This window comes from Hevea brasiliensis, chromosome 18 (assembly GCF_030052815.1).
Source record: "Hevea brasiliensis isolate MT/VB/25A 57/8 chromosome 18, ASM3005281v1, whole genome shotgun sequence".
In the NCBI taxonomy this organism is placed as follows: domain Eukaryota; kingdom Viridiplantae; phylum Streptophyta; class Magnoliopsida; order Malpighiales; family Euphorbiaceae; genus Hevea; species Hevea brasiliensis.
The window spans coordinates 51375585-51396902 of NC_079510.1; the positions used below are offsets into that span (position 1 = coordinate 51375585).

At 33.9% G+C, this 21318-nt stretch overlaps 3 protein-coding genes across 7 annotated transcripts; all 3 read left to right on the plus strand.

The window, feature by feature from the left end:
• Nucleotides 1-10: 10 nt before the first annotated feature.
• Nucleotides 11-4431, plus strand: LOC110638371 (polyadenylate-binding protein RBP45B). 3 transcript variants are annotated; one of them, XM_021788917.2, is made up of 6 exons: nt 13-486; nt 1206-1677; nt 3485-3537; nt 3615-3745; nt 3830-3926; nt 4028-4431. In XM_021788917.2, the coding sequence occupies exons 1-6, from the start codon at nt 115-117 to the stop codon at nt 4211-4213; spliced, it is 1311 nt and encodes a 436-aa protein (XP_021644609.2). In that variant the 5' UTR covers nt 13-114; the 3' UTR covers nt 4214-4431. The 3 variants fall into 3 exon arrangements, 2 of the variants coding, with proteins under 2 accessions (XP_057997070.1, XP_021644609.2); XR_009146178.1 differs by lacking the exons at nt 3830-3926; nt 4028-4431 and adding an exon at nt 2004-2084 and having other exon boundaries at nt 11-486; nt 3615-3709; XM_058141087.1 differs by lacking the exons at nt 3830-3926; nt 4028-4431 and having other exon boundaries at nt 12-486; nt 3615-3749.
• A 1361-nt stretch (nt 4432-5792) lies between these two features.
• On the plus strand, nt 5793-11723 carry LOC110638392 (uncharacterized). Of its 2 annotated transcripts, XM_058140916.1 has the most exons (3): nt 5797-5946; nt 9238-9275; nt 9956-11723. In XM_058140916.1, exon 3 carries the CDS (start codon nt 10005-10007, stop codon nt 11466-11468), a length of 1464 nt encoding a protein of 487 aa, XP_057996899.1. In that variant the 5' UTR covers nt 5797-5946; nt 9238-9275; nt 9956-10004; the 3' UTR covers nt 11469-11723. The 2 variants fall into 2 exon arrangements, with proteins under 2 accessions (XP_057996898.1, XP_057996899.1); XM_058140915.1 differs by lacking the exon at nt 9238-9275 and having other exon boundaries at nt 5793-5946.
• Nucleotides 11724-13069: 1346 nt separating this feature from the next.
• Nucleotides 13070-16786, plus strand: LOC110638377 (UPF0051 protein ABCI8, chloroplastic). Of its 2 annotated transcripts, none has more exons than XM_021788926.2 (2): nt 13070-14623; nt 16424-16786. In XM_021788926.2, the coding sequence occupies exons 1-2, from the start codon at nt 13190-13192 to the stop codon at nt 16640-16642; spliced, it is 1653 nt and encodes a 550-aa protein (XP_021644618.2). In that variant the 5' UTR covers nt 13070-13189; the 3' UTR covers nt 16643-16786. The 2 variants fall into 2 exon arrangements, with proteins under 2 accessions (XP_021644618.2, XP_057996657.1); XM_058140674.1 differs by lacking the exon at nt 16424-16786 and adding an exon at nt 15515-15873 and having other exon boundaries at nt 13100-14623.
• The last annotated feature ends 4532 nt before the right edge of the window (nt 16787-21318 follow it).

Here is a 21318-nt window from a genome sequence, read left to right on the forward strand (position 1 = left end):
ATATCTTTTCTTCAATCTTTGGGTTGGGATCCCTGTTATAGACTTATTCTCGCTAGTCTCGGGAGCTAGGGTTTCTTCTCTCTCTTTCTATCTCATATCTCAATCTTCGACGCCATGATGCAGCAGCCAGGAGCTGGAGGCATGCCCCCTCCACAGCCACCCATGGGGCCGCCGCAACCGCCAGCAATCGCTCCACCACCTCCACAAGCTCACCCCCAGCAATACCAGCAAGCTCCCCCACAACCTTATATGATGATGATGCCTCAACTGCCCCAGTCCCAGCCTCCTCCACCAGCTATGTGGGCTCACCAGCCTTCGATGCCTCCCGCGGCCGCGCCACCGCAGCAGCAACAATTCCAGCACGCCCAGCAACAGCAACCGGGTCAACCTGCTAGTGCTGATGAGATCCGTACGCTTTGGATCGGGGATTTGCAGTACTGGATGGATGAGAATTATCTTCACAGCTGCTTCGCTCACACTGGAGAGGTAGCAAAAAAAAAAAAAAAAAATTAAAGTATAGTTGTCTGTATATGTGTAGAGGCTTTAGTCTCGTACTTGACAGGTAGAATTAACGATTTTGCTGTTTTCGTGGATTTACTTGATCATCGAGAATGCATGAATTAAGGTTTCTATAGTATGCTTCGATTTGCTTTTCACGAATTTAAAGTTATTTATGGTGATGAAAGATATGTTTTTGTGTTGTTGCTATGTGCTATTTAGTTATCTTTGTTTTCTTGTATGATTCATGACCTTTGTAATTTGTGTTTTTATTGTACTTTATCTGATTAAATATCTTCATAATTCAAGTTTTGTTAAAATTGGATGGTATTGGTTGTTTTTGAGTATAGACAAAGTGCATGGCAGTTGTAATAAAAATAGTTGTTTTGTAGATGTGTCCCATGAATCAAACATCTTTATGCTTATCTTGATGGATTTTTATGGGTTACAGATGGATATATGGATATTGGATAGTGCATAAAACTTTCACATTGTGGAAACTATTGTTCTGCATCATTGTTCTCTTGCATCATTTTTTCCTAACCTGCCATTGTCTTCATGGCCATCTATTTTTATGTACATAAATTACAAGCAAGCTTTGTCCACATATATTAGGGAAGGATTTTCTTCTTCTTCTTCTCATCCTCTTTTTTTTTTTTTTTTTTTTTTTTTTTGGCTTGGGTTACTGAAGATGATTGTGTTTGCAGGTTGTTTCTGTTAAAGTCATTCGTAATAAGCAAACTGGTCAAGTAGAAGGTTATGGCTTTATTGAGTTTACCAGTCATGGGCCTGCAGAAAGAATATTGCAGACATACAATGGTACCCCCATGCCAAATGGTGAGCAGAACTTCAGGCTGAACTGGGCATCTTTTAGTGGGGGTGATAAGCGGGATGATACTCCTGACTTCACAATATTTGTTGGAGACTTGGCTGCTGATGTTACAGATTACCAACTACAAGAGACATTCAGGGTCCGCTATCCTTCAGTTAAGGGTGCAAAAGTTGTTATTGATAGGCTCACAGGACGCACAAAGGGCTATGGTTTTGTTAGATTTGGAGATGAAAGTGAACAGTTACGTGCTATGACTGAGATGAATGGAGCTTTCTGTTCAACAAGACCTATGCGAATAGGGCTAGCTACAAACAAGAAAGCAGTGGCTGGCCAGCAGTATCCTAAAGGTATGCCGTATGCTTATATGCAGTCATCAGTGTTTCTTTAGTTGAATGCCTGTTCTCTACTCCTGCTGTACTTTATCTTTACTATGCATTGATAATCATGAAATTTGACCATTTGAAATTGTTTTATATGATTTTCTAATTAATGTATGACGTTTAGTATGCTCAGCATTGTTGTTAAGTTTGCTTTCTTTCAGTTTTATGGTTTCGAAGATAGGAAGCAGTTTCCCAAGTCATTTCCTTCCTGTACTTTCCTTTAGCATTTGGGCACAATAATTCTGTTAGTCTTAAACTTGCAAACTTATAGCACTCCTATTGTCTCAAAGCAGGGCGTCAAGAGGCTCTATCATCTAGGGGCCTGGGACTGATTTCAGCTGAATTGGTTACCCTTTAGTGCATGCCTCTCCTAGGTCAGTTTTTAGTTTTTGTCCTTTATTTTAAGCTTTTATGTGGCATCTATTATGCTACATTCTTCAAAGCATCTTTTCTGCCCGTTCTATTGGTTGAGCTGTCAGTCAATTTGCATTCTGTTACTGCTCTGGTTACCTAAATTTTCTATCAGTTCAGTAACATGTCATTTTTTTTTCATTAGAGAAGGTTTAGTTTTACTTTTGTTTCCCTTTTAGTTTTTCAGAAATTCATTTCTATTTTTCCCTCATTATTCGCAAGTAAATGATTCTAGTTAATAATATGGTTATTTATGTTTCTAGATTTCAGTTGATGTCAAGGTACATCTTGAGGAGTGTGGGTGGTGATGCAGTATTTTTTGAAACTGCATGGCAGTATGGTTATGATATTGACTATTTCCTCATTTTGCTCTTTCTTAACTCCCCAACTATTTTTGGCTTAGGACTGCTACCTCTCATTGTCATTCTTCTGTTTGATTTCCTCCCTTTTATTTTGGTGAATATTCTCCTTCCAAATGAGTGTAGTCTGTTTAGATGAATTGTCATCAGTGGCTCTGGTTGACCTGCCACCCCCACATAGTTACGCGATGAGTTTTGTCAATGTTTCAAGAATTTTCCCCAACATTTACATGGCGTAATATTTCTTCTTTGTTGGTATAGTTGGAGTTTTGGACAGTTTTATTACATTCTGGCTGGGAGTGCAGCTGTGTTGAGCTGCTAGAAACTTATATGCTCTTTCCAAGACATTTGGCATGAATGGCATTTTTGGCTAATTTTGCTACCTGCATTGTGTCAGAAAGTTCTTTATCTGCTGTGGCTTTATGTAGTATATTATTGAGGCAAAGGTTATTTTAGTTACCTAGTCATTTGATTCTCTTGTTATTTGCTCATCAAACTTTGATTTGTTATATGATAAGGACAGGGCTTAAAATGTTTCATTTGGTTTGTCGGGCATCATTAGAATAAATATTTGAACCATATGGTCAACTAGGATTGAAATGTTCTTTATACTTTCACTTGGCAGTGAAATGAATCATAAAAGAGACAAACGGTAGGTAAATTAACAATTTGAGTAGCTGAGCTGAGAAATTGAAAAATTAATTGTGTTATTTACACCTTGGAATTTCTGAATCATAATATTTGTGGTGTGATGTTTACTCAGATAATATGCTCTTCCTTTCTTCAAATTACATTTGCTCTTTTTTTTTGTTAAAAAAAAAAAATTGTTGATATCCACTTATGATGCCTGACCTACTTGTTTACTATTGTGATAACATGATATCCGGTCAGTCCATTTTCTGTATTTCTATCCATCTCAATAACTCTAAAGAGGATATCTTCCTAAGTTTAATTTTTATTTTATTTTATTTTTTGTAAATTTCACATTTATTTTTCACATGCAGCTTCATATCAGAATCCTCAGAGTGAGAATGAGAACGACCCAAATAATACAACTGTGGGTACTTTAATCTATTTTTATATAGTAATTATTACGTTGCAACTTGTTTATGATTTGCACAAATTTCAAAACAGATATTTGTTGGTAATTTGGATTCTAACGTGACGGATGACCATTTGAGAGAGCTTTTTGGCCAATATGGGCAATTGTTACATGTAAAGATACCAGCAGGCAAGCGATGTGGGTTTGTTCAGTTTGCTGACAGGTAAGGACATCCACTGAATAACTACAGTGGCATCTCTTAATGATGAAATTGGAGTATTTTAATTTGCATTTGTGCATGGATCAGGAGCTGTGCAGAGGAAGCATTGCGAATGTTAAATGGAGCTCAGTTGAGTGGACAAAATATTCGGCTTTCATGGGGACGCAGCCCTTCAAACAAACAGGTTCGTTTATATTACCTGATTCCTAGTTTTGTTTTTAGAATAAAATTGGAAATTGGAATGAATCCTTAATCTGATGTATCTACTGGATGTCTCTTTTTCAGCCTCAACCAGATGCTAGTCAGTGGAATGCTGGATATTATGGATATGCACAAGGATATGAAAATTATGGATACGCCCCTGCTCCCCAGGATCCTAACATGTACTATGGAGGCTATCCTGGGTATGGGAATTATCAGCAGCCCCAGCAGCAGCAGCAGCAGCAGCAGCAGCAAGTGGGATACAGCTGAAAAGTTTTGGCATACTTGTGCTTTCATCTTTGTCTTTTTAGCGGTGGGATGGTGGAGGGGTGCTAGTTCCATCTCCTATGTGCTTTCAGGGTAGACCAATTCAGGCTGTGTTGTTTCTTTGCTAATAGCATATGCACTGTAGAAACCTGCATTTTACTAAATTTTGCACAATTGCTATCTGATGTGATCATATTACATGGTGACGAGTTATTACCATATATCTTGTTTGGTTCTTGGGTATCAATATTCTGAACTGTTGACAGATTTTATCAGGCCATTGCAGCATTCTCCAGCTTGATTCCACCGTTATTACTAAGACTGTATCTTTGATCATTAAACCTGTGAATCGTCATCTAAATCCCTGGGAAAAAGCTAGATTTGCGAAAAGATATATAGCTTTTGAATCCATGATATCTGAAGGTTCCAGTTGGTGTAGAATTATGCTGCCACTCGATTTGTAAACCAAGTGTAAAAAGACTGGGCATAGAAAGAGAGCGCAGGGATTAATAAACGGTGGGTCATACTCAGAATTGTTTGGATCATATTATATACGGTTGATGTTATACTCTTTTCGTCCTCCAATTTTTTTTTTTTTAATTTTGATCTTTTTTTTTTCAAGAAATTGAATTTAAAAAACCATCATAAAATGGGGAAAAAAAACTCAGAAAAAAGATCGTGGAAGTCTAGGAAATTGGCAAGAATATTTTATTTGTTTTTATAAAAGTTCATACCTTGTCAAAAAGAAGAATTTTAAAATAAATTTGAGAAGAATTTTAAAATAAAATTTAGCAATTAAGAATAAATTTTAATTAAGTTTATATTTTTAGAAATATTAATTAAATTCAAGTAGATTGATTTTTGTGGATATTTTATCCATTTATCACTATTCATTTATATTATGTTCATAAAGTTAAAGAGTATTTATTTGTTTTAACTTTGTGATTATTCTATTTATATTGATAATTATTTTATTTATTATTAAAAATCTAATTAGTTACAAAGTCATCAAATAACAATAATAATAATAATTTATTACAATAGACTTTAATTCACAAATTTATTATTATTTTTATTAATTTTTCATTCACAATATTATTATTTTAAAATACATTCAATAATAAATTTTATTGAAAAATTGTTGAATTTAAACACTATTCTAATTTTTTAATAAATGTATAATAAAATATAATTTTTATAAATAACGTTTATTTAATAGTAAAAAAAGAGGAGTTTATGTAAAGTGTAATTTTTTTTATAATTTATGAATTTCTTAAAATTATAATTATATCTTAATTCTTACTTTAATTATAATTAAATATATCATCATGAAATGAGTTACATTTTACATTTAAAATTATCATTTTATATTCATATATACTTAAAAGTATATTTTATACTTATTTTTATTATTTAAATTTATTATATATAATTTTAAAAAATTTATAATTTTTGCCATTATTTATTTATACGAGGAGAGATCTTATTGGGCCCAAAGGGCTGGCTATTTAAGCCCATTAAGGATCCAAACAGAAGGGTAATACTGCGACTGCACCACCTTTCCACTCCTCAAATTATTATTATTTCTTTTTTTTTTTTCGGTTATTTTCTCACGAGCCAAACAACAAACGCCAAAAGAAAAAAAATTAGAGAAGCGGAAACACGGTTTTGTCGTTGATTCCTTGAACGTCCTTTTGGCTCCACTAGTGATTCAAATTCTAATATCCCATCGCTACGTAAGTTCTCTCAGCCATTTGACTGTAGCTTGATTTCATTACGTTAATGCAAAAAGTGAAAAGCAATGCAGATGATTAGTTGGGTTTACACGGACGTTGATGTGATGTGAATCATCATAGATATTATACTTTCCGTTCTTTTATATGACAGCTAATTGCTTAGATGAGATCATTTACCTGTTTCATGGATTCAGTGAGATTGTCAGTGAAGAGGAAAATGTGATTGTGATGTTATATTTTGACAGACAATTTCACACATGAAATCTATCAAATGGGTGTTCATATTTTTGATTGTATGCTTGAAATTTTACCCTTCTTTGTTGTAATTGTCTATTATCCGGTGCTATTTCTTGTTTGATGCGTTTAAACTTGAAGATCTGCCCAGTTGCATTGGTACTAAAGTTCTGCAATGTGTAATATGCTTTTACTTCTATTATCGTTGGCTTTAGGGCACATTTTCTGGGTATCTATTTATTTATTTTGCAGTAGCTGGATATTTGTTTACGTTTAATAAAATGTCATTACTACTTTTCATGTTGCTCCTTCCACCCACCCCTCCCCCTCTCTTATTACTATGGGAGAACATCAGGTTAGGTATTGAATGCACATTGATCTCAAAACTTACGAAATTCTTTTATGGTATGCAACAATGAAAGAAGGAAAATCTATCATGTGTGCAAAACTACGAGTAAAAAAGAGAAATTTCTTATCAATTACAGAGTGTATCTACAAAAGTAGGACTATAAATTGGAAATTATTTTTCAATGCAGGGGAATATGTTAGACGGTTGCAAAATCATTCTTAGACAATAAGTGAAGCACAAGGGGGAAGAATAATGCCATAATGAGCATAAAAAGGGAATTAACAATTAGTAAGGATTAAGATTAAAATATTTAAAGTATATTAAGTCACTGATGGTAGAGTATAATGAACTATGATAGTGTTAGTACACAGAATTGCTTTTCAATAATTGCTTACAAAATATATCAAAGATGCATGGCAAAACAAACTCTAATTCAAGTATTTAAGCATGTCATCTAAATGAAGGGGCAAGGCATCATGTTCAAATTCTTCTTACACAACCAAAAGCATATATTTAAATAAAATAATTTAGCAATCCTTCTAAGCATTAAGGTAAAGTATTTTATTTGAAAAAAATATGTTGGTACTTCGTAAGTCCTTTGCTTGTGGATTCAGGGGTTGAGCTGCTCAAAAGATAGAAAAATTATAAATGGCCTTGAATGATGGAAAGCCGAGGTGAATGCTTATAATTGTTATGAGTTATTAGCTGAATAGTTATTTTCTACTCTCTCTCTCGCTCTCTCTCTCTCTCACACACACACACACACATTATGCATGCTCATGCTCATGCACATGCACATACACATACTCTTCCATACTTGTTATTCAAATATTTGTATGCATTTTTAATATTACTATAGCATTCTCGAATGGTTACATCAGCATTGTCAATTTGACAAATATAGGCAACGTGGCTCCTGATGGGCTAATCTTGGAAAAATGTGTAGTCCTACGATAACATCTATGCTAATTGTGCACAGAATGCGGCTTAGCCCAAGCCAAATCTCGCAGATATTTTATGGTACATTTGTTAATTATGGATGTTAGATGGGCAATATCATAATTGTATGCCCATTGCCAAATGTAACTATGATTCCCAAGAACCAATGCTTTCATATCTATTTAGACTCTTGCTTTCCTCTTCCTCCAAAGTGATAATGGCATTAAGCAGAAAATCCACTCAAAGAGCGTGTTAGAGGCAGGTATGCATGCTTTTATGAGAAAAAAAATTGATTGCAATGGAATTTGCAAGATATATAGCTTGAATTTAGTCTTTTATTACAATCTGAAGCCTTTGTGAGAATTGCATGCCTTTCTTTTCGCCATGTTTTGAGACGAAAACCTCCGATCCTATTTCTTCACAAACTATTAATGAAGATTTTGATAAGTGGTGAATCAATCCAATCTTATTGTCTACTTTCTTAAAGAGATCTTCATGAATCTGGAGTTTTATTGAATGTGATGTGTGAATATTTCTGCTGTAAAGTATATCAGATCTGTTTTTCTCATTTTCATGTTATATAAATTTGAATCCTTCAAATACTGTGCTAAGTGTTGCTCTTGTCATTGAGGCAAGTCATTGTTGGCCTAATATATTACATTCGCAAGTGATTTTATGTGGTTCAATTTCCAAAATTGTTCCAAATAAGATCATTAGTTTGGTTTGTGTTTGTAATGTCATCAGTTTCTTTTTGGAAGCATTTATTTTCTGTTATATCTTTTATACATTCTGTTGAATGGTGTGCAATTGTGCATTCTATAAATATTTCACAAAAAAAAGAAAAAGAATCTTATATACCAAGTATAAATATCATCAATATTTGTATATACACTTTCCCAAGTTGTATCAATCATTCTCGTATTTTACTATCTTGTCCCTCCATTTATGTTAAGAAGTTAATATCATATTGTTCTGTTATAAAAAATTTCAATTTCCAACCCATATAGATGATTTTATTGCAATTCCCTTAACAAAAAAATGGATCATAATGATAGGGTCTAGTTCTTTCTTTTTGTTCTTTTATTGGCTTATCGATCTATGTTTGCTTAGACTTTTGGTCTTTTTTTTTTATTGGACAGTTAAATCACAAGATGAAATCAGGGCAACTTCATGTGGTTTCTGAGTAATTAAATGAGTGAAAATTGGGTTACTGGCTTGGTGGTTTTGAATTTTAATGATGATTGGGTTGGTTGATATCCTGAACTTGGTGTTGCACCTGTGATTGACTTTATGTTGGATGTATATGTAGCTTGTGTTGATGCTCTGTTAGAAGGAAAAAAATGAGTATATCTACTGAATTCTAGATTTAATGGCTTATTTTACCCTTTGTGATAATTACATGGACCATGTGTTTCTCTTTCTTGCTTATAAATGATGGAATTGTGATTGCTGATAGTTATATTGCAACTATCAAACTGCTTGATTATTTCAAGCCCTGCTCATAATATTACATTTCACATGCTTTTGATTTTTGCTTTGTCAAGTTCTTGCTTAATTTGCATGGTCTTCAATGCGCCTTCCTGTATGGGACAGAAGATGGTTTTTTATCCAATTTTATATTTGGGATTAAAATCTGATAATATTGACTTGGAACTTCCTATATTATATCTGGATTTGTTATTTTTCTTTGTAGATGTGTATTTTGAATACATGATGAAGTTCAATTGAACTTCAATGTCCAGGTTAAATAACACAAAATTTTTGTTCAGTGCCCTTATGTTCAGACATGGCACGGCATAGCTACAAGGTAGACATTGAAAATTGTGCTTATGCAATGGACTATGCCCATCATAGGAAGATAGGATCTAGTTTCTCATGCCACAAGTTTTGAAGGGAGTAATTTATTTAGCTGTTTGTTCCTGTTTTTTATGATATTCTTCATGAAGAGTGCTAGTGCTTGTCTTTGGAAATGGCCACATTATACTATATGGAAACCCATCTTACATCACATTTTTGGGATTATAATATATATTAAAAAAATGTATCCACCAGAAGTATACAGCTCAAGTGCTTTTTTGAGTTGGTTGCATATATGTTCTTATCATAGTTGCAATCGTTCTTTCAAAGAGTTTCATATTGCTAAAGCAAACGCTAGACTGTGTCCTCTCAAATTAAATACATTGAAAAAAGAAAGGAAAAGGGATCTTTTTGATCACATGAGAGGTCAGATGGAAGTTTAGGGACCATGTGCTGAAACCTATATGGAAAAGGTGAATGGAGTATATTTGCTTACAGGCAGTTTGATATGTATGATATTTCTGTTGATTAATTATATATGGGAAATTTTTTTCTCTAATCATACTCTTTTTTTCTTTTACTCTTAGCCTTTTGCTTTATTATTATTATTTTTTTTACTTTTCAACTGATTGCTTGAATTCAATAAGAGAAGATAAGTTTTCTTTTTCTTTTTTTTTTTTTTTTTTGCAGAAGAAAATTTTAATTGTATAAAAACAACCTTCTCCTATCAACTTGCAAGATGAACCCGCAGAATCAAGGGACTGGCTGCTCTCCAGCAGACCCCCCACAGAAGCGCAAACGGGGCCGTCCCCGCAAGGATGAGAGCCTGGCACAAGGTGAGAACGTTCCTGCAACACCTGCAGCTGATAGTATGAAGAAAAACAAACAGTCTGCATGTACAATTGGTTCTGTTGGTGATGAAATGGTGGGTCAAGTTGTTTCTGGTGTCATTGAGGGCTCATTTGATGCTGGATATCTTCTTAAAGTTAAGGTAGGTGATACTGACACTCATCTGAGGGGTGTTGTGTTTCTACCGGGCAGATTCTCTCCCATCACAGCATCAAATGATGTGGCTCCACAAGCAAAGATGTACAGAAGGACAGAGATGCCCTTACCAGTTGCAAATCCACAAACTCTGGTCCCTGGCCCAGTTCCTTCATCAGAGCAAAGTGATAAGCAACCAGTTGAACTCCAAAACCTTGCACCAATAGTGCAAGTCCAAGGGCTACCATCTGAACTTCAATCGACTGTTTCCATTCCACAGGAAAACCAACCTACCTCTAATATCCTTCCTTTGACTGATAACCTGCCAATGAGTAGCACAGGATCTTCCTTGGGAGGCAGAGCTGCATCACAAATTCTGGAATCAGGACTTGGAAGCCAGTCTACCTCTATTATGCCACAGATGGGTCATGATAAATTTGCTGAACAAATTGAAGTGCTGAAAGAATTTGAAGGTTCCATAACAAAAGTTCCTAATGCAATGGTGGAGGCAACTGAGCAATCAAAATCAGTACCAAAGTCAGCACCTTCTGTTGATTGTATTCCTACCAGTGGAACTGTTAATCTTGAGCTTCAAATTCAACATCAGGCCATGAGTGATGAATTTAAGCCGAATCAATCACTTCATGATGGAGTTAAAAGTCCAAACCTTGAGCATAACCAAGTTAGTGTAATAACTGAACCTGAAATTATGTCTGCTGAACCAATTGGTATAAAAATTTGGATGGAAAAACTGGCTTCTCCAAATAAAGCTGCAGTGCCAGAGCTTGCTATGAATGTTATTAGTGGAAATGATGCATCCCACCTAAATAGGAGGCCAGTAAGTCATACTGCTAATGTTACAGAGGCAGACTCAGAGTCTGCGCTGATAGGTGGCCTTCCAGTGACTCTGTTTGAGAGAGAAGCTGTTCCATCTGCACCCAAGCTTGCCAATGAAGGATCTCCTCAAAGGATGGTTGAAACCCAGCTTTGTAATCCTTCTGGTGCCACTAACGTCTTGAAGGCAGACTCTGATTCTGCAACAGTGACAAGCTTACCAGTAACTCTGTTTGAGAGAGAAGCCATTCCATCTGAGCCCAAGCTTGCCATTGATGGACCTGTTCTTCCAAGAATAACTGAACCCCTCTTCTGCAGCTCTTCTGGTGCAGCCAATAATGTTGATTGCAACTTGAAGGATGCAATTCCACCAGCAGAATCTTAGGTTTATTCATTGATATGAAAACAATATGGGTAGGACAGTGGTGTCTGAAACTACATAAACAGGAAAAAGCCATGATAGATGAGGCATCTAATGGCAGAGGCTGGAGAATAAACAGGCGATGCTCAATTATAAACTTTTAACATATTACCATTTGCTGTGGATTGTTTTGCAATGTGAATTGCTGCCCTCTGTCTACTTTGGGTCTGATAATATTTATGTTAGAAATGTAGTAAAGGAGGCAGATTTTGATGATAATTTCTTTGCATCTTATAGTAGCATTTTACATGCTTTTGCCTTTGAAGTCCGGATGACCATGCTTCTAGAGAAAATCACTTTATGCTGGCAATGATGTAAAATTTATCCCCATGAATGACAATTAGTTTTTGCATGTAAATTCAAGGGAGATATTGCTGATAGAGGTTTATGATCTTGCGACCGTTTGATTTCTCTAGGGATCACATAAATTAAAATTAAGAAAAGAGATACTCATCTCATAAAAGATTTGACACCAGTGCATTCTATTCAAATTTTAGAATTATGATTCACATTTTTTATGCAGTATGATCACAAATGAAAATGTATTCTCCTGAATTGTGGGATTTGGTTCTCTCTGGGGCAACTGACTGGGTAGCCATAGTCCATAACAATTTATGTAATAGCAAACAGTTTCAGTATGTACAAAATTAAATTAAATTTATTCTTTTATCTTGTAGCTAGGCGGGTACATTGCCAGGAAGACGTACTAGATAAGCCCAATTTATGCATGAAACCCAAACAATATTATTGTTGTGTGTTAATCTCCCTGGGCCCAAATCCAAGAATTTTATGCCAATTTGGTTCCAAATTGAAATTAGACATCCAAAATAAGCTTTGCACCCAAAAAAATACATCTCTTTTAATTTTTTTTTTTTTCATTTGATTTCGACCAGACTCCAACTTTTTATAAGTTTATATAGTTATCTAGAATGTCACTTTGCTTGCTGTTTTGAGTTTATTTGAAATAATTATTAAAAAAAATTTCTAAATATATTTGTAAAGTTAATTTAAAGTTAAATTTAATTTATTTTAATTGTTAATTAAAATTTTTAATTAAAACATATTTAAAGTGATATTTTTTTATTAAAAAAAAAAACTTTTTAGGCTTTCTAGCCTCACTTAATTTTGTCAAATTTCTTCTAATGTTTAATTTAAACTCATAAATCCTCCCATGCAATTTTTTTTTAATATAATATTAATTTATATTTAATTGTACATTTTTGAAATTTTATAATATATAATTTATTATTATTTTTTTAATTTTACATAGTATATATATTTTTTTATTAGTCCACATTAGTTATTAATTGACTTATTCAATTTCTATTAAATAAAATATAAAAGATTGAAAAGTATTCAATAAATTTTAATTCTACAATATTAAAATCATCTACAAAATTGTGAGGTTTTGAATTTAGATTTCAAAATTAATTAAAAAATATTATTTTTAATAAATGAGAAAAGGCCGGAGAGACGATTCCTTGGTTTGGATCGCCGCCGTTCAAATTTGGCGACTGAATAATTTAATGGCTAAAACCGATTTATAGTACGTGTGGCATACACGTGTCCATCTTCAAACTTATGGCCAACCAAAAAATCCAATAATTACAATTTCCCTAAGCAAAAACAAAACGAGACACTTTCACTTCAGCTGCTTCCTCTGTTCTTCCATCTCAACCACAATCATGGCTTCTCTTCTGGCTAACGGTGTTTCAAGCTTTTCTCCTCAACCCATCTCCGATTCTGCTAAACTATCCAAACCCTTTTCATTTCCTTTAAAACCCGCCATCTCCAGACCGGCAAATTTAGTCAAGATCCGAGCTGATGTCGGCTTCGAATCCAAGACCATTAATACGGATTCAGGTAACAGCGTTTCTACTTCAACTACTAGCTCTGATGAAAAAATTCGGGAAATTCTCCGTAATCGTGATTACAAGAAGAAATTTGGCTTTACTATGGATATTGATTCCTTTTCCATTCCTAAAGGCCTTTCCAAGGAAACAATCAGGTTAATTTCTTCGCTTAAAGAAGAACCCGATTGGATGCTTGAGTTTAGATTAAATGCTTTCGACAAATTCTTAAAAATGAAAGAGCCTAAATGGTCTGATAATCTGTACCCACCAATTGATTTTCAAGATATTTGTTATTATTCAGCTCCTAAAAAGAAACCCGCTTTGAATAGTCTGGATGAGGCTGACCCAGAACTGCTTAGGTACTTTGATAGACTTGGTGTGCCTTTGAATGAAAGGAATAGATTAGCTAATGTTGCGGTTGATGCAGTTCTTGATAGCGTTTCAATTGCTACTACACACAGGCAGACTCTTGAGAAGGCTGGTGTGATTTTTTGTTCCATATCTGAGGCAATAAAGAAATACCCAGATTTGGTTAGGAAGTATTTGGGGAGAGTTGTGCCTAGCGAGGATAATTATTATGCAGCTTTGAATTCTGCTGTGTTTAGTGACGGGTCATTTTGTTATATACCAAAGGATACTAAGTGCCCAATGCAGATTTCCACATATTTTAGGATTAATGCCATGGAAACAGGACAGTTTGAGAGGACATTGATCGTTGCTGATGATAGGAGTTTTGTGGAGTACTTGGAAGGGTGCACTGCACCATCTTATGACACAAACCAGCTTCACGCAGCTGTAGTTGAGCTGTATTGTGCTGAGGGTGCAGAAATTAAGTACTCCACAGTGCAGAATTGGTATGCCGGCGATGAGGAAGGAAAGGGTGGGATTTATAATTTTGTTACAAAGCGAGGACTTTGTGCTGGGGATAGGTCTAAGATATCTTGGACTCAGGTGGAGACAGGATCTGCAATTACTTGGAAGTACCCAAGTGTTGTTTTGGAGGGGGATGATACTGTGGGAGAGTTCTATTCTGTTGCTTTGACAAATAACTATCAGCAGGCGGATACAGGGACCAAAATGATACACAAGGGAAAGAATACAAGAAGTCGAATTATTTCAAAAGGTATTTCAGCTGGGAATTCCAGAAACTGTTACAGGGGGCTTGTTCAGATCCAATCAAAGGCAGACCATGCTCGAAACTCTTCACAGTGTGACTCAATGCTTATTGGTGACACTGCAGCTGCCAATACCTATCCATATATTCAGGTAATTTTGTTTATTATCACTATGCAAAAATTCTAGCTCTCTCTCCAACTTTCATGAGTAGAAAAGGTATTATCTCCGTGTGTCTTACTTGATTTAGTTGTTTTGAATGATATTAGCCATACTCTATTTCAAATCTGCCATGGTAGGATAACTATTTAGATGATCATTAGTCTGTGTTTGTCTTGGCTGAATCCTGTTGTGTAATTCTATCTCCATGAGGAGCTGTTTATGGAACAAGTTTTATTGCTTGATGAAAAGAATGTTGGAAGAAAACCAAATCAGTCAGTTGGAGAGTAATGAGTGAAGTGAGAAAAAAGAACTCTGAACGTGATCTCTTTTTTTCTCTGGTTTTTTATGTAGCCGATTAAGAGGTCTTATGAGGGCACCCTACCCTAGTGAAGTTTATTTGGATAAGCAATCACTATTTCTGACATCTGTTTCACTGCACAACGATATTATCCATGTTCCAACTGTCTTTGGGTTTTTGTAATTCAAAACAACAGCCTAGGCTTTGAGAGAAATGCTAAGATTCCTTTTTCTTTTCCTTTCATATTTACCATTTTCATTTATTCAATTATCTTGGCATCTGTTATGATAATGTTGATGGTTCTCTCTCATTCTTCGTAGACAAGCCCTGAAGCATACATAGGCACTAAAATTTGTGTGCATTTGAGTGTGAACAAACAACTGAAAGAGTTGGTCAGGTGCCTGTGATGCTGAAGGGGTATTCTCCTGTCTTTTGATTAGGAAACTGGCACAGCTGTTTGACTAATATTAGTCTAATTGACATTTTTTCCAAGTATAAACGCATGATTATTATGGCTTTTTCTTTTCTTTTTCTTTTTCCTTTCACCTGTAAATTGTATCACCAATTTAGCTTTTGTGTGATAGGGCTTCTGGCCCAATGCACTTTATCCTGCTGGCAGCCCATTTGGGTCCTTGAGCACGGTGGAAGTGGGCTGCTCAAAGCCAGTCATGGGCAACAGACTATAGGGCAGTATTTGAGTGCTGTACCCTGGCTTCTGCTTATCTATGCATGGTGGTTTAGCCAGCATAAAACTTTTAGAGAAGAGACATGCTAGCACATTCCCAGTTTGCTTCTTGTATATAATAGACGGTGAAGGGGTGGTGAAGCTGCCTCTACCTGTTTATCATATGGAAACTTCACTTAATTCATGTGTTGATGCGGACATGAAAATACAAAATGCTCTTTTGAGAAGTGATAATATAGTGGAGTTACTGCAGAAAATGCGTTCGAAGGTCTAGTTACCATAGTTTCAATTCTTAATTACAGAGAGAAACAGAACTCACCTTAGTTGCCTAAGTCGCTTACCCCCTGCATACCACATTCTGATATGCATGTGCCAAAATGCAGTACTTTGTCATTCCAGAATGCTAGAAGAAGAAGAAGAAGAAGAAGAAGAAGTACCACAAAAATATAATTCACTTAATGGATAAATATAATTTGGGTACCATGATTTAATTTGGCATACTAACTAAGCTTACCCTACGTCACTATATTTAATTAAGTGTTGTACCATGTCCTCGTTCCCATGCCATGTTCTGAGGGTTAGCACGTCCAGGTAACCATGGAACCCCCAATCAGTGTGTCATGTAACTTTGTGGTCAACACTTTGAGATAATTAGAATGTAAATCTCAATGATTGTATGTTGGTTTTCTCTGGTAGATTTGTCACATTTTCACTTTAGTTGCGTGTCTCAATAGCCAGATCTCGAAACTTGGAAATTCACATGGCATTCTACATTGTTGCGTAATGTTCTAATCTTGTTGTTCAACAGGTGAAGAACCCAACAGCTCGTGTCGAACATGAAGCCAGCACCTCTAAAATTGGTGAAGATCAACTATTTTACTTTCAGCAGAGGGGAATTGACTATGAAAAGGCCATGGCTGCTATGATTTCTGGGTTCTGTCAGGATGTCTTCAATGAACTTCCTGATGAATTTGGCGCTGAGGTGAACCAACTGATGAGCTTGAAGCTCGAGGGATCAGTGGGTTAAATTGGAACTGAGATCCATGTCTGTCTTTTTTTTTTTTTTTTTCATAACTATTCGACAAGGCTTGTAAGGTTCAAATGTGTAAATGCACCAATAAAAAGAGTTGTATACTTTGTAGTTTCAGAGTGAATCATGAATCATCAGTAACCTTTTGTTCTGCATAAAAATAGGGGGAAAAAAAATAAAAGTAGGAAATCATATTTAACGTTGTAGGAACAGCTAACAGGGAGATGCAACGTGCTTGAGACAGAAATGATGAATGATAGCTTCCATGGTGTTGTGAATTACTGATGGGCAGTCCTGTGCACTGTTCCTGTTGTTTTAGCTTATCTTTGGTGAGGATGTAAACCTCTGTCCTTCCGTTCCATGGGCTAAAGAAAAGGCCTGGCTTCTGATCTTTATTTTTTATTAAAAAAACATATTTCTTTAATTAATTAGTGAAAACATTTCAAGTTCGTGTTTGGACTCCGTTAGCTTGAATCTTCTAGCTCGTGTATATAAACCAGAATTAGGAGTAAAGAAAAAAAAATTGTCTTGTCTTACGCATAGTTTCTGTGGTGAATGTTTGTATCCATGAAAAACCAAAGACTCGATCAAATGGTTATATATGTATTCATAGTTTATTAAACTCAAATTTAAAAATAATTTTAATATTATTAAATTTAAATTTATGGATAGTTTATCCTTCTATGAGCAGATTAATATGAATTAATTTAAAAAATTGAAATCATGGAGCTGAAGATGTCACTAGATGATGAATTACAAGATGTCATGCGGCTAAGAAAGTCAGTTTATCATGAAGATGTGGCAGGCAATTTCCTATCAGAAGAGTGATATATCTTCACAAGTTAATGCTTATCCCACAATCTTAATTTCTCTCATTGGATTAATAATATACAATTGTTTTCCATGTGCTTTAGACGGTGGGCTGCTCAATATTCTACAATAATTCCTAAACCCAAATTGAATTTTATTTAGCCAAGCCGAAGAAATGGAGACTGATGATGTCAAAAGACACGCTTAACTTTGGCACAAAATTCCAATTATATTTAGGTACATAATTAAACAAGTTGTATATCCACATTTACATTATTATCTTATTTTATTTCAGCCGCCTATTCAGAGCTACTAACGGCAATTATCCGATACTCCATTGGTGAATTTGTTATTATATTTTTCTTTTTCTAGTTTAAGATAATGTAAGGGAGAAATTAAATTTAAATTAAATCTTCAACTTCTTATTATATGTTACAAATTTGGTGGTAAAGTAATAGTTCTCGTTACTTGGAAAACATATTTGAGAAAAAATATTGTTAATTCTATTTTTCAAAGAAAATGACATAAAATATCAAATTTAAATTAATATATAACACTATTGAATTACTAATTTAATAATATTTTCTTCATAATTTATGTCCTTTTTATTTGACTTTTAATTTTATTTATAATTTGCATTGTTAACAATTTGTTAGAATTATGATTTAAAATCCTGGTAAGATTTGAAGAGATCTTTTCCTAAATTGAGTAAGAGAAATATTCCTCAATAGTAATATTAACACTATAAATATGAGAACGGTGGAAAATGTTATTTGGCTTTAGCTCATAGAGTGAGGCTGTTGTAGAGAGAGACTTTGCCAATTGCTTAGGATTTGGCTTTGCCCATTGATGAGGGGATCCTGCCCATTGTAGTCCCAATGAGGGAAAGAGGCTTAGACCTAAGGTGGAGAAATGGCATAGAATTCAAGAGAGAGTAATTTTTGTCCATTTGTAAAATGGCTATTGCCCATATAGTTGAAGACACCCTTTATGGTGTAACAATTAAAATAGTAAATATATTGAGTTATGTCTAAAGGAGATCGAGAGTAACTAACTAATATATTTACTATGAGCAGTTTAATGCAATGTAGGTTCTCTTGAGTGTAATTAGATTTATAAGTAGTATAATTGAAGCTTGTAACTAATGATTTATTATAGTGAAAGATGGCATACCCATGGATGTAGCCCTATATTGAGAGGATGAACCATGTAAATATTAATATTTTGTATGTTTGCTTTATTTCTTTGTAGTTTACGCGCTTCCAAAGTGCACAATAAATTGATATCAGAGCATGGGGATAATCTTAGTGAGTTTGGTTGAAGGTTGAGCTGTTGCGACATGTAAAAGTTGCACATGCAATAATGGTGATGATAGAGATTGAAATTAAAGTGGAGCTTTTAATGCAAAATTAAGAAGATTGATGATGCGAAAATTTTTTGAAGAAAAAAAGTAAATTACACCCAAAATGAAGATTGGAGAGATTGATGGTTTTAAGGGTTCAAGCTTAAGTATGGAGAAGTGATGATTAAAGGCACCCAAGAATTTGAGGTTTGCAATGATTGATGGATTTTGAGTCAAGGTGGAGATTGTTAGAATTATGACTCAAAATCCTAGTAAGATTTGAAAAGACATTTTCCTAATTTGAGTAGGAGATTCCTCAATAGTATAGGAGAATATTTTCTATATAGAGTAGAACTATTGTTTTAGTGTTTTTCCTAAACTGAGTGGGACTCCTAATCAGATTATGAATGAGAGAATTAACACTATAAATAGGAGAATGGTTTATTTGGCTTTCTTCTCATGGAGTGAGGCTATAGCCCATTATAGAGAGAGGCTTTGCCAATTGCTGAGGATTTGACTCTGCCCATTGATAAGGGGCTTCTGCCCATTGCAGTCTCAATGAGGGAAAGAGGCTTCAGCCTAAGGTGGAGAAATGGCATAGAATTCAAGAGAGAGTAATTCTTGTCCATTGGTGAGAGGGCACTTGCTCATATAATTGAAGACATCCTTTTTGGTATAGCAGTTAAAATAGTGAATATATTGGATTATGTCTAGAGGAGATTGAGAGGGACTAACTAATATATTTACTATGAACAGTTTGATGTAATGTGAGTTCTCTTGAGTATAATTAGGTTTATGGATAGTATAATTTGAGCTTATAATTGATGATTTATTATAGTGTAAGATGTCATGCTAGTGGATGTAATCCTATATTAAGAGAGTGAATCACGTAAATATTAATTCTTTGCACGTTTACTTCATTTTTTTTTTAGTTTATACGCTTCTGCGGTGCACAATATAATCCTTCTTATCCAATAATGTTACCTCTTTAATCTTAGCCCCTAGATTTTAAGGTGATTTCAGTTTCTAATATAGTATTAGATTTTTTTTTTTTTTATCCTTTCTCGTAAGCTTATGTGTAGTTGGATTTAGATGTGTGCATTATTTGGTTATAACTGAATAATTGAACCAAACTAATAAAATTCAATTATTTCAATAAGAGTAAATTCAGTTCGATTCGATTTTCAGTTAGTAATAATAAAAATTTTCAGTTTTCGATTATCGGTTTGGTTACCTTTGATTCGATAACTAAGCTAACTGAAATAACCAAATTTTAATTAATTAATCTATTAATTATAATTTTATTAATATTATATTATTTATAATTATTATTTTTATAATTTTGTAATGATATTTAACTTATAATTAATTATTATCTTATTAATATTAAATTATATTTATTATTTTTATAAATAAAAAAATATAAATATATTTTTATATATATATATCGGTTAGCTCGGTTATAACAGACCAAATATTTTTGATTTTGATTAAATTTGGTTTTCTCTCAATTTCGGTTTGGTTTGATTAATATTTTTAGAGTCGGTTAATAATTTGATTAGTTAAAAATTTGGTTCAATTCTGTTCGATTAACTGAATGCTCACCCCTAATTAGATTGAAAATAAAAATTCTTTTTAGCCTCTTATTTCACATCAACTTCTCATAAACAAAGAGATTAAGTTGAAGAAAAGAAAGAATATTATATATTTTTTTATGTGGTGTACAGATATTGGAGTCCCATAAAAGAATAGAAAATTTCAAATGAGAATATAAGCAAGGAGAGTTATACTAATTTACTTAAGTCATTTTGATATAGGCATTTTTAAGCTCAATAATTAAACTTTTATCAACAGTTTTCAACACTCTTAGAATCAACTCTTAGAATCAAATACAATAGAAATATATATTTACATATATGAGAATAAGAAAAAAAAATTTATTGGTAAACTAAAGGTCAAGTTTTTTTTTTTTTTTTAAGAAATTAAAGGCTAAGTTTGTGGCTAAACTAAAGGTTAAATTTATGATTAAATTAAAGACTCAACGTCAACTAATAAACAGATTTGGAAAGTCAATATTTTACATATTAACATGTGTCAATAAAATTTTTCCTAAAGATGCTTCATGGCGGTTGATAATTTTGTCTATTTTTATACAAGGCGTGCATGCTTCTCTATATAATTTGACTTTAGAGCTCAAAAAGAAATTAATGAAATAAATGCCGTCTGGTTTTCAAGTATGTTCATACTCAAGGGAGTGTGCTTATAGGCCAAACTTAGCTGGGCCATTAATCTCTATATCATATCAATAATTCATAGTATTAGTCTTCCTCAATAACAATATATAAAAGTATCATGGTTAGGGTTAATATATATATATATAGTTCACTGACTTATTAAAAAAAGAAATTAACAGTATTAAATATTAATGTAGCTTTCAGAGTGTTGATGTATGTAAGGCCAACTCAGGCTTGATGTTTTCATTATTTTCTATACCAAACATTAGTGCGCATGCACTGCTACA